General features: G+C 33.6%; 3 protein-coding genes and 1 pseudogene across 3 annotated transcripts; 2 read left to right on the top strand and 2 right to left on the bottom strand.

Moving 5' to 3' along the window:
- Positions 1-792: 792 nt before the first annotated feature.
- LOC110706969 (RNA polymerase II C-terminal domain phosphatase-like 4) lies at positions 793-2,485 on the top strand. The gene has a single exon (XM_021884982.1). The coding sequence runs from the start codon at positions 1,242-1,244 to the stop codon at positions 2,061-2,063; it is 822 nt and encodes a 273-aa protein (XP_021740674.1). The 5' UTR covers positions 793-1,241; the 3' UTR covers positions 2,064-2,485.
- Positions 2,486-2,613: 128 nt separating this feature from the next.
- LOC110706784 lies at positions 2,614-4,088 on the bottom strand (annotated as a pseudogene).
- Positions 4,089-8,147: 4,059 nt separating this feature from the next.
- On the bottom strand, positions 8,148-8,859 carry LOC110706970. The gene has a single exon (XM_021884983.1). It carries the CDS (start codon positions 8,719-8,721, stop codon positions 8,401-8,403), a length of 321 nt encoding a protein of 106 aa, XP_021740675.1. The 5' UTR covers positions 8,722-8,859; the 3' UTR covers positions 8,148-8,400.
- A 2,254-nt stretch (positions 8,860-11,113) lies between these two features.
- On the top strand, positions 11,114-13,680 carry LOC110706783 (receptor-like protein 12). The gene is made up of 2 exons (XM_021884734.1): positions 11,114-12,964; positions 13,030-13,680. Exons 1-2 carry the CDS (start codon positions 11,114-11,116, stop codon positions 13,678-13,680), a joined length of 2,502 nt encoding a protein of 833 aa, XP_021740426.1.
- Positions 13,681-13,977: the final 297 nt, after the last annotated feature.

Below are 13,977 nucleotides of genomic sequence, written 5' to 3'. Positions count from 1 at the left end.
AAATTTCACTTAAGCAATAAACAAGTATAACTAAACATGATGACAAGACATAATAGGGCTTTGGCAAGTCTCAAATCGCTTGATTGAAAATTTCGATATGATATCACGTATAGTTAATACTTAGTAGACTTGGGCAATGGGTCGGACCAAAGGCACAACTTGTGACCATTTTAAGCCAAACAAACCTTGTGGCTTGATTGGTATCGTTTTTTGTTTTTAATTTTCTATTTTTTAGAAAACGAAAAACCAAAAACAGGAAACAAGAAAAAAAAGTGTTTTCACTTTTCTGTTGTCAATTTTCATAATAAAAATGACTTAAATACATTTGATTAAGTTTTTATACTTATATACTTATATTGCTTACTTTGATTAGATTGAATTGAATTAGAGTTCCTCTGGAACTTTAGAACTATGTGTAAACTTGGTTTGACAAGATTAATCTGAATATATCATTTGGAAATTATTATTTTTTTCTATTACAAACAACTCACTTAGTCACTTTTATCCACTACTAGGATTCTAGGAATATAAACTAATTAATGTACTACGTTACTCATCACCTTGCTAAGCTAATGCCGTTTGGTGTACAACAAATTTGGGTCTACCATTGTCCGGCAATATACTTTAGTGTAAAAGTTTAAATGCCGCAAATATTCACAATCAAATCGAAAAAGTATATTGAAATGGAATCATCAATTTTTTTTTTTTTTTTTGAAGCACGGAATTATCAATATCTCATTTCCGAATATATATATATATATATATATATATATATATATTTTAGATAAAAAATGTTAATTCTACATGTTGTAATTATCACAACATATAGGCCCTGTTCTCTTCACCTTAAAAAAAAATATTAAGTAAAAATAATTTTAGTTCAGTAAAATTAAGTTCAGTTCAGTAAAAATAAGTTCAGTTCAGTAAAAATAATTTCAATTCAGCAAAATTAAGGTGAATCAAACATGGTCACAGACTAATCTTTATTTATCGATTCCTCAAAAAAAAAAAAAAAAAAAAAAACCTTTGTTTATCAAAAGGATACAAATAATATTTTTATTTATGTTAATTAGCAAATCAATCAAACTATTAAACTTATCAAAACGCTAATAACACAAATCGACTTATTTCATTCAGCTAGTATATAGTACCCTATATATACCTCTATCCAAAAATTACATTTTCCAAATTAAACTAAAATTCACCCTCTCAAATTCATCAAAAAAAATTCCAAGAAAAACATGGAAGAAATACTAGCAACATTATCAATCGACAAGAAAAACAACAACCAATGCCAACATTTTGCATTCATCAACAATTCATGCGCATGTTGCAAGAAAACCAAGAACAAGTGCGATAATCCCACCACCATACAACTCCGTTACATTGATCCTAAACTCTCCCTCACCCTCGACGCCATTCGTCGTGTTCGAGACCGTGATCTCGAAACCTTACTTAAACGCAAGAAGCTTCACTTAGTTCTTGACTTGGACAACACGTTAATTCACACCAAGAAGGTTAACCTAAAGGATCGAAAAAAGAACAAAATGGGTAAAGATGATGACGTGTTCGAGATCTTGGGTGGTGATTGGTTAGTCAAGTTAAGGCCGGGCACGTGTCATTTTCTCGAGCGAGTTAGTACGATGTTCGATTTGTCGATATACACCATGGCGGAACAGTCCTACGCTAGGGAAGTGGGTAAGTTGCTCGAGGCTAATATGGGCGTGTTCGACAATAACTTTTGTTTTACGAGGGTTATTTCTAAGGAGCATGGTACAAAGTCGGATCGAAAGGGGCTTGATGTTGTGTTGTCTTACGAACGGGTTGTTTTGAATGTGGATGATTGTGAAGAGGTTTGGGGTGAACATAAGGCTAATTTGATTCAAATTAAACCCTATAATTTTTTCAATCAGAAATCTCCTTTGGAAGATGATCAAGATCTTGCTAGGGTTTTGGAAGTTTTAAGCACGGTTTATAATGTGTTTTATGATAAAAAGGATAGGAATTTTTCTGGGAAAGATGTTAGGCAAGTTCTTGAAAATGTTCGAGATCAATTCGATTGATCAGTATTTGTTGAATGATTAGCAAAGTGCTTTTTGGGTATCGAGTAAGGGTTCGTTCGGCATCAATGTAGTGATTTTGGATGTATGGCTTTCGGTATTTCTCATACAATCCACCAAATTTTCCTTTATTGTTTAATGTTTAGTAATTTTGTTCATTTCATTGTCGATTTTAGGGTTTATCTTTTCCCCAATTCTACGGGTTGTAAGTTGGATGTTTTTGTCTAATTGTGAATCCTAGAACAATTTCAATTTCAGTATGTTCATTGTAAAGTTGCAGTAGTTGTCCGTCTAAGTCTTCTGTTTTTATTTTCTAATTCTATGTTTGTTATTTTAAGTCATTTACTATACTTGTAATCACTTTTTTTTTTCTTTGAAATATATACTTGTAATCACTTGATTGAAGCTAAATATGAAGGTAGGAACAATGAAAATACGGATGAAAATGATGTTAAAGACGAGCATATTGGAGCATTTTGGATATAGAATGAACATGTTGAGCATGTTCACATCGTGGAATGGCTGAATTTGAGTTTGTTTGGAAAATAGCTAGTGAGAAAAGGCCAATGTGTAGGCATGTAGCCAAATCAATGCTTAGAGTTCGCAAGAATACATTGGAGTATACAACATTGTTGTATTTTATGTACAAAAATAAGTCGTAATATCACAAGAATTGTGTTACAGAGTATTACATATGAGATTATTAATACTCCTATTGAATATGATCACATTGTATGTACATACATAAACACGAAAAATGTGTAGTATCAATAATAGGGAATTTTAATGCTGCTGTGAAATGTGAATTGGTATATCATCAATTCATCCCTAATTTCTGCCTGCCTGCCGGTTGAATGCTACTAGCCAATATAATTCACAAGTCATTTAACAGAAAATTCAGAACATACAAGAGAACAACGATCTGTAAAAACAACCAAACCATGAAAATGTCACAAAGGGACGGAGAGAATAGCATTCTATTTTCCTAGTCTGAGTACTGACCCGGCTCGCCAGGCCTAAGTATCTTATATTTTCCAGGACTCGTCAAATGCACAATTGTAGATCCTGCACGACCCATTGGAAGCTCACCAGTCACCACCATCAAACACATGCACAATGCTGCCAGAGGTTTTCAAAGTCTTTCACATAGACACTGCTAAGATGCCCAATCAAGTTTGCACTAGCAGAGCTAAAGTGCTTCCATTACCTCGAGCAATTATCCTAATGAAATTAGTATCAGGCACTTGATCACCAATGCTATCTAATCCCGGGTTTAGTGACTTCTCAGGATTACTCAAATCACCTGAAATAAAAAGACTTAACAGTTATTCGTTATATATCAGTTTAATCTGATGAAATCATGTAACCCACAACAAGCTTCTCTGCTTCTAAGTAGTATCAATACTTGTGTATATAAAATAATACAGAGCAAGCATGTACCCAGCTTCAGCAAATCAAATTGTAAAGACAAACTCAGAAATGAGGCAAGAACCTCATCTTAGCACTAAAGTCACGGGGCCAGGAAGGAGAGCGTCAAACAAAGTTTCTGGCAGATGATCTGTAACAGCAAACCGCTTTTAAGTCTGAAAGGACTGAAACATCACCAACACAAATGGCAAGAGGGATTGTGAGTTTACGCCCTTTGATTTCATTAATTCTGTTTCCAACTTACAACAAGAGCTTACCAAGCATCACAAGCAAAACTATAAATAGTATCAGTGGGAACTGCAATGACTTTCCCTGGTTTAAGTGATGGAATCCCCTCCTTTGCAAACTCATAGTTCCTGGTAGAACAACCCCATTCTCATTCCTCAAAGTATCATCATAACTTTTCAAACCAAGAGAAACACTCGCACAAATCCCAGCAAAGTTCTGATGCTGCTGCTTCAAACACATGTATCCTAGTCTGGGCAGTCCTGGAAGCCAGCAGGCCTGATATAAGGTAAAGTTTTGAGGAAAAGGGTATAAAACATACACACCAGCTGCATACTTCATGCTGTATAGGACAGTAAAGACTAAAGAGTACATACCTTTATCCGCGAAAACAGGATTCAAAGAACTTCAAGAGAGGATAATCTCTAAGTTATCCTTGTTGAAATGCCCATGTCCCTTCTTTTGCTAATCAGCAGTCAACCATTTGAACCTAGCTACCATGTTAGATGAGACCATAAGTATTCTCCTAGAATACAATATTGATTCGCCAAAAAAGCAAGTAAAGAACAATGAAGGCACTTGGGTTGGAAGGGGACAGTTCAAAAATATTAACCATAGATTCAGGCTCTCAATAGAATTACCAAAAACAAAGAAAAGAAAAGGTGCTTTAAGACTATTTTAGCATGTCACCTTTTGATGTAACTTAGCAACTGTAAGGTGTAAGCTACAACCTCAACTGCCGTTTAAAATTATTTCCATCAATCTAGCTTGATATTCTTCAACATTGGTGTCTTTGTCATACTTTTTCCAACCATCAATTTAATTAGGGCCGTCTTGGATAAATTTGATCCTAAAACATTACGGGAATGTAACTAATTTAACACCCAAAATAGTATATATGACTATTACTAATTTGTAAATGCAGCTTACACCACAAAATTCGACATACTACCACTCTTGTGATTTTTCCAGGCATTTAAGAACACACAACTCAATAACAAACTCGATAACGGTATACATTTGCCTATTACATCACAACATACTAACTAACCTAATATTAGTATACAATTGACCAGCTTGCCATGGAATGTATAAACAACCCATAAGCCTACTAAAAGCCCATAATTTTATCATTTTGAGGGATTTTTCATCAGTGATGCTACAAAGTATTTGCATAAATTAATAAGATTTCTAATTCAACCCTTTCCCCCCTTTTTTCTAATAATGCAAAATTAATCTAAATAAATCTCATATTATCAGAATTTCCATTGTCTACAAAGAAAACATACTTGTAAATGTAGAAGTTCATGATCATTTCGCTTGAGTTCCAACTGGGGTTTAGCATTACAATGATATATTTTTACTTAAATCATATCAAATTAAGTAAATTACCATGATTTACAATGAATTTTTTAATGAAATGTACAGGAGTTTTGTTCCAATTTTGTTACATATAAAATAGAAATTAATTGTACAATCAAATAGTTAAAGTGGAATTATAATTGATAGAGAAACGAATAAATTACGGAGTACAGCCAATAAGCTAAAAAAGATGGAAACTTTTTTAATGGAATCACAACAAGAAGTGGCTCAAATGAGTCAAATTGCAATGAAGTTTAAAAATTAAAAAAGAAATGAATATTTAGATCTTAAGAAGTGTAAGAGAGAAAGAGAAAGAGGAAAAATAAACATTACCTGGGGTTTTAAAATTAGCATGACTGAACAGCAGCGCGATGAGAAACAGAGAAAGAAATGTAGAAAGAAGGAGGAATAAAGGGTTGTTAATCTGAATTTTTGTTACGTAGCATAATATATGACATGTATTCTATTCCTTTATCAACAATTCTTTATAGCACTCAAAATTTTCAATATTTTATTTTTTTTAAATACTATGGAGTACGTGTTAATATTTCACTTTGTTTTACTAGTGTTTTTTTTTGTACATACTACAGTACTCAATCCCCAACCCTTCAATTATATGCATTTTTTAATTAAGGGACTACCCTCTAAATAATTTTCATTTCTCTAATCATAAAAAAAAAACAAAAGTACAACAAGTTTATGTGCAACTGGCCTTACCGAATAACTATTTGCAACAGAATAAAGTATATAACTCCTAGAGCAAGACACTAACCGAGTAATCCGAGTAACCCCTATAACACTAAACGGATAACCTCTATAACTTTGATAAAGTAAACCCCATAATAGATAGCTACATTGTGTGGCCACCGACATAAAAGAGTAAGACCCTATTTTTTGAGCTTCTAAGCAAAGCAGGGAATATCTAATGTATGATTGGTGCACCCGGGTGCACCATGCGCATGGTGCACCCGAAAAGAACATAAGGTATATTTAAAAGAACATGGGCAAAAAAAGAACATTATATATATTTATAAAGAACATGAGCATAATATGTTCTTTAATTTTGATGATTATGTTCTTTGAGTTTGAACTATATGTTCTTTAATGTATGTACATTAAAAAAAAAAAATCACTCGAGTAACCAGAAAAAAGAACATGTTCTTTAATGTATTATCATGTCCTTTTTGTAAAGACTTTATGTTCTTTGGCTAGAGGTGATCAAAGTTAGAACGGCCCGGGACCCGATTTTGGACGGGTTTTGGGCAGAATTTTTTCGCCCCCAAAATCGGGTCGGACCCAACCCTTAAATTTAATTCATTGGGCGGGTTTGGGAATGTGTTTTATGCATTTTAGTTGTTTTTTTTACTAGACGTACTCGAAAAGCCCGCATGGCCGGACAATTTTGGGCACAATAACTTCGGCCCAAAATTTGGCCCGACCCGAGAAGTGAGCTGATTTTTTAACCTTGGCCAAGCCCACCCAATGATCACCTACATCTTTGTCAAACACGAACATGTTCTTTTTTGTCAAATATAATGTTCTTTAAACACGTTCAACACCTAAATAACCATGAAAAATAACATGTTATTTTTTTAAAGACTTTATGTTCTTTGTAATGTCATGTTCTTGTCAAACACAAACATATTCTTTTGTCAAACATAGGGAGTATGTTCTTTTTCTAACACTAGCATGTTCTTTTTTTTGCCCATGTTCTTTAAAATATGTCTAATGTTCTTTCCGGGTGCACCATGCGCATGGTGCACCCGGGTGCACTATACTATTTTCAGGGAATATCATATGTAGAGCAGGTGTCAGCACGACAGAATAAGTGTAAGCACATTATTAATACGACTATTAATACTTACTAGAGCAAAGCTAAGCTAAGTTCAACAAAGCCGACCAGTATAAAACCGACCATTGCAGCCCAAGTATATAAGTTACAACATCAAAATCAATTTTCTATATTTTAAATATATTTTTTCTTATATTTTTGTACGTGAATTAGAAGTAATCAATGTGTGATAATATAATACGGCAGGTTATGGTTTTTAAAAATAAAGTGTGACATTTGGAACATTATGGAAGATACATTTAACTTCAAGAGCTTTCTAGTAGATTAATTTTGTTTTCACTCTGTTTTTTGCAATTCGTAGTGCGGTAGAGATTATAACAAAATCTTGTATGGAGGTTTGGTTCATGAAGATTGTAAGCTTTAAGCATGACAAATTTTAACATAAAAAGTCATGGAATAAATATAAATTAAATTAATAATGTGAATTAATTTTTTGGTGCAATCTTTATAATTTTTTATTATTGGATTTCTATTACGATATACTACCTCCGTTTTTTTAGTTGACACGTTTTGAATAACATTATTTACACACTTTTCTTTGACCTGTTTTAATTTGTACTTAATAAAAAATATAATCATATGGAATCTTGTGAGATTCGTCATGATATATATTTTCAAAATATCTACTTTTCATAATTTTTGTTTATCGATAGCTAAAGATATGAATGGTTAAAATTGTGCATAAGCAAATGTGACTAAAGAAACATCAACTAAAAAACGGAGGAAGTATGTATTTTTTGTGCAGTCTTTTTTGTTGTTGTTGTAGTATGTGACCTGTGTGTTAGTTTACTCGCTCTATGTCTTTTGAGTAAGAGTAATAATACAAACCACCTCACCTCGACGTAATGGTTTATATGTGTTTTTTTATTGTTGAGCTCGTCAAAATTCATTAAGGCTCGACAAATTTCGCAAAATATATTGCCAAGAAATCCAATTACACTAAAATGGTAAAATATACTAGTACCACTAGTCACTAAAAAAAAAAATTACATTTGCTAAACCGTTTAGATTACGAGTTCAAAACTAATTTACTTGACGAAGTTAGTTTGAAATTGCAAAATGTCAACTTTTCCGTTCATTATGTTCTCATTTTTTGGTTTGTTGTTTGCTGCCAATAATTAAACGATCGATGGAAATTAGCCTATCCTAGTACAAAATAATCTAATTTATAGTTTTATAAAGAGTACTATACCAATATATTACCGAATAATAATTTGATATGAAACAAGCAGTATTGATTTTGATTTCACATTAAAATGTAAAATTACAACAACTAATTGATCGATTTATAACTTATAATTAAGTTACTAATACCGCACACAACTAACATCATATTAGGATTTGAAATTTGAATAATAATAACAATACTAACAACTCATCACATGAGTCATCAGTCTAATAGTAATTTATTCAGGCCCATTTCAAATGCGAAGTATATATTTTTGCTAAATTATAGAGTTATCAAAATTGAATTTAAAGTTGATCAGGCCACAAGAAGGTACCCATAGCAAAGCTCCTCTTCTCATCAAGGCTACCCTTGACATGATTCTCAAGTCCATATTGCCTTAGTAGCATATCTACACGTCGTTCCTCCATCTTCTCGTAATCTTCCTTTGTATACCTCGGATAATGAAGAGGCATTTGAAAATCTTCTGTTATCCCATCGCTCTTAGTATTATAAGGTTTCTCAGTATCTATTAATTTTTTACGATCTTTAAGGTCGTGATTTGGGTACACAACGGATTGTGTTATGAGGTGAGGCATAGCATAATTGACTACCCAATTCATTGCCATAACTCTTTGGAAAAATAGAAGGTGAAGATTTTTGAGAGGATTGTTTTAAACCAAGTTAGAAGAGAGAAATGGCTCTTATTTATAGAGGAGGTGAGTTGTTACAATTAATTATTAGGGCATGGCTTGTATTGTGTGAGTTGTTTTCCATCACAAGATATTTTTTCATTTTTTGATATAATAATAATTGCTTGAAATGCAAGTAATAAATTGTATGATATTTATTCAATTATTATAATAATATAAAATTGATATAATTGTATATACAGTGTATTCTATGGTTGGTTTATGATCAAGTCACAAGTGTGACAGCTAGAGTTATGGGAGATGGAAATTATTGAGTGTTGGAAACTTATTATTCAGGCGGTTTTATGTTTGTCAATTGTGACATAAAATTGTGTAAACATTAATTTAAATTGACGATTGCGTGTGAATTCTCGTGACAACTTTTTATGTTCATACTTGAAACGGTGTAAAATACTTCAAGTGATTCTAGATTATTCTTCTGTGTTTCCCATGCTTGTTGGCCAATTTACTAGTTATGGAAGATTGGAAGTAGTTGCAAGTTTTGAACATCCTTTAAACGCCAACCGTACGTATTTGCATATCGTGGCACGCGGATGTTGGATTATTAAATAAGGGTCAATGTTGGTTTCAATAAAATAATTTATTATCATACTTAAATATTTAGGGTTCTATCAAGAGTTATAAAAAAATTCAAATTATTAGAGACAGAGAATTTCTCTAAGTTTTGAACTTTTAAATTATTTAGGGTCTGTTTATATTTAATGAATTGAATTGAACTGAATTGATTGGAACTGAACTGAGCTGAAATGAATATTTTATGAGAGAAGGAAATTAGAAGCTTAATTGAACTTAACTTATTGAAGCTATACTGAATTGAACTGAAATTAAGCTGAAGTGAACAGACCTTTACTACAACATTTCTTTTGATTGGGATAGAGAAGCGAAATCTCTCACAAATCCCACATTCGAGTTAGTAGGAATGACACTTTATGAATGGGAAAAAGGGTAAGGGAATTCTCATCCCAAAGTGCCAGCCTAAAACATATATAACCTTCTATAATGGTATGTAAGATGTTAATTATCATAATTAAATAATTCGAAATATAAGAGAAAATATTGTTGTAATATTGGTTGGAGATACTAAAGATTTTTGAAGAATAAGTATATATGGTGTTCTTAATTTTCAGGTGTAGTTTACGACATGCATGGAGTTAAGTATGTTCTTCCTAGAGTATAAGGGTTTGAACTTGGCTACTTTAGTGCAAATTAAAAACTAGATCTAAGCTCACTTTACATAATGATTGTTATATACACATACACCCGGGTGTATGCTACATCAAGGTGTTTTTTTTTTTGCTTATTTTACTAAAAATGTTTAATGAGCAAAAAATAATTTCTGGTGCATCCTACACCCGGATGTATATAAATATTTTCAACACTTAATTATAAATAATATATCTTGATTTTTACTCTAATTGAAATGTATGGTGTACAATACACTCAAACGACCCGTTTACCACCTTAGTTTGTCAATAATTAATAAGTGGTTTAGATCTAAAAACATGAAACAAATTTAATATTTGAGGTAGACTGTACGTCTTTTATTAATAAAGACCATTAAGCGGCAATTATGGTGATAAAGAAGAAATTTGGTGGATAACAGACGAATAATATAATGTCAAGTTAGGTGATTTTAGCATATGTTTACATCGTATATATTAAAATACTTAAAATCATAATTAAAACAAAAGTGCACTAACATTTGCTATTAGTCTATAATAATATCAAATTTTATGATACATAATCCAAAAAGGTTACATTATTCGTTTCATGATCATTAATAATTTAATTACTTACTCCATATATAAAAATTTTGCTAAAATACAATTTTTATAAGCCTAGTATAACTTAAAATACAATGTCTCATTGACTTAAGCATTCAGAATTGACACTTAAACCATAATACAGTATTAATTTAAACTAATTATTAACTAATTCAATTATATTGAAAATGTAGATTCTACAGTCTTTACATACAGACCTTCCTTTGAATTTCATGTACATTATTTTTATCCTAAGTTTACATTGCTTTATCTAATATCTTGTCCATCTTACTCGCTCTAGTATTAATTAGCCATATAATCATACAATTAATCAAGTCATTAGCAACTTTCCTAGCTAGACACATCAACTTACAATGGCTTTGTTGTTGTGCTTCTACTTCTTCTTGCTATGCAATGCTTTAACTTTTGTACTCGTTTCTTCCTCGTTCGATTTCTCTAATACCTCTTACTCATGACACTTCATGTGTCACAACGACAATTACAATGCATTGCTTCGGTTTAAAGAGTCCTTTGTCTCGGATAGCATGGGTGTAACATCGTCTTGGCAGAGGAATTCTGATTGTTGTGAATGGCAAGGAATAACATGTCATTTAACAAATTTTCGTGTGATTTCACTCAACATTAGCAATGGTGGCATCATTAGTAGTGTTATCGAAGCTAACAACACCCTCTTCGATCTCCATCACCTTAAGAGCCTTAACCTTGCCTATAATTACTTTTCATCATCTCTTATTTCACCTAAATTTGCACAATTTTTGTCCTTGAAACACCTTAATCTTTCGGGTTCATTTTTTAGTGGTGAAGTCCCTCTCGAAATAGGCCAACTCTCTCGTTTAAGAACCCTTGATCTTTCATGGAATACTCTTCGAATGCCAAGCTTCAAGAAAATCATGAGCAATTTAACAGAGTTGAGACGACTTGATCTTGGTGACACTACCTTTGATTCGATAGTATTTCCATCGATCACTAACTTATCTTCGTTAACATACTTAAACTTACGTAGTTGCCAGTTAGAAGAGGAACTTCCTATTGATATTCTCAACCTACCGTACTTAGAGTACCTTGATGTTGGAGTAAACAATGATGTTTACTCCAATTTCGCGCTATATAACTGGACTAGTCCCCTGCAGTACTTGGACCTTTCCTTTGTCAATTTATCTTCGAAACTTCCATCATCACCCGGTCATGCTCAATACAATCTTCTGAGAGTGTTGCGACTACCAGGCTGTGGTTTCCATGGACCCGTCCCAACTTGGGTGTGGAACATTCCTAAGCTAGAAGTCGTCGTGTTAGTCAACAACCACTTCACAGATGTTTTAGGTGAGTACCTTCTTAGTATTACTAGTTCGAGTTTGGAATATCTTGATCTTCGTTCTAACAAATTCACTGGCAATGTTAACTTGTATGACATCTTTTCTAAGCTCCAACACCTTATGGGACTTCTTTTATCAGATAACGCGCTCTCAGTGAGCACCACAGGAACTGATACTCGTGTTGATCTGACCGCCTTCCCCTGGCCTGAAATATCTGTTTTAGCACTTTCTTCTTGCAATTTAACTGAATTCCCTGAAATATTACAGAATCAAACCTACTTGCAAGATTTAGACTTGTCCAAAAACAGTATTCGAGGTGAAATTCCTCAGTGGATTTTCCAAGTAGGGAATAACATCTTAGAATATCTAGACCTTTCTCACAATTTTCTGACAGGAAGTCTAGCAAACCTTCCTTGGAACAATTTGTTGTTTATCCATGTCAGTTCTAATCTGCTACACGGTCCACTTCCATTACCATCCGCCACCATTTTCTGGTTCGCCGCTTCAAATAACAACTTCACGGGCCTAATTGACCCTTCAATATGCACATTAACTTCCCTTAGACTTCTTGATTTGTCTAATAACAACTTAGGTGGTGAATTCACACATTGTTTGGGAAATATCAGTGATGACCTTGTCGTGTTGAATCTAGGCTCGAATAACATTCATGGATCTCTACCTTCAACTTTTTCCAAGTGCAGTAGCTTGCAGTTTCTAGACTTGAGCAGCAACTTGCTGCAGGGGTTGGTGCCGCGGTCTTTGGCCAACTGCACAAACTTACAGTTAGTGAATCTTAGAAGCAACCAGTTAAGGGATGAATTTCCGTATTGGTTGCATACTCTACCTCAGATTCAAGTCCTAGACATGAGCTCCAACAGGCTCAATGGCTCTATAACAGACTCAAAAGCAGAACGCGGCCTTTTTCCCATGCTGCAGATCCTCGACCTCTCTGGTAACAATTTCAGAGGAAAAATACCAGCAACATATATAAGAAGTTTTCGAGCAATGATGAATATCAGTGTGTACAGTGGGAGTGGTAGTCCCAAGTACATGGGGGCACCAGTGAGCAACTCACTTCGCGATGGATATAATTACTCCATTGTACTGTCATTTGGTGGTGTAGATAGAAGATACGAGAAGATCATCAGTTCACCACACTCGCGACTTTTGATCTGTCAAACAACGTATTCAGTGGTGAGATTCCTGACTGTATGGGCCAATTAGTCTCAATACACGGCCTTAACCTCTCACACAACCGCCTTACAGGGAACCTCCCTGCATCATTAGGCGACTTAAAGTTGCTCAACTCAATGGACCTTTCTGACAACATGTTCACAGGAAAAATCCCTGAAGAGTTTGGAAGTTTAACATCTTTAGGAGTCTTCAATGTATCAGACAACCAGCTGGTGGGACCGATTCCTCATGTAAGCAACTTCAATACATTTTCAGAGGATTCCTACAGGGGAAACCTTGGATTATATGGATTCCCACTGTCAAACCGAGGAGGAGATGGACAGTTAAAACCCGAAGATGATGAGTTTGACGACAGTAATGAAGACGACTTCAGAGATGAAGCAGGCTTATTATCAGAATGGGAAATCATACTGATGGGGTATGGTTGTGGTACAGTTGTAGCGATGGCATGGGGATACTATATGCTGTCAATCGGAAAGCCGTTTTGGCTAGCAAAACTAGCTTTCATGATGGAGCTTGTTGCAGTACAGTTTTCTGAAAAACATTTTGGCAGCAGAAGAAGAAGTGTGCCAAGGAGGAACTAAATGATCAAATAAACGTGTACTTTGTAGGATAAATGGACTGATTTTTATCTTTTTTTTCTTGTTCCTGTACTAGATTGATCATTTCTTGAAATTTTTTTGCTAGTAAGTTGTAACTAGAATGAATAGATTTGTTTTTGTGTAGCAAACTGATCAAGTACTCCGTATCTTGATTTAAATAATTAGACCTTAAGAAACCGGTCCAATTCGAACAATAATGGAACTAATTTAATTGTAGGATTTTATAAATCATAATCAACTATAATCAGACCTAAATATACGTCTTTAATTAGTTTATCC

This window comes from Chenopodium quinoa, unplaced genomic scaffold (genome assembly GCF_001683475.1).
Source record: "Chenopodium quinoa cultivar QQ74 unplaced genomic scaffold, ASM168347v1, whole genome shotgun sequence".
Lineage (NCBI taxonomy): Eukaryota > Viridiplantae > Streptophyta > Magnoliopsida > Caryophyllales > Amaranthaceae > Chenopodium > Chenopodium quinoa.
The sequence above is the reverse complement of the archived record's forward strand: the minus strand, read 5'-3'. Positions and strand labels throughout refer to the sequence as shown.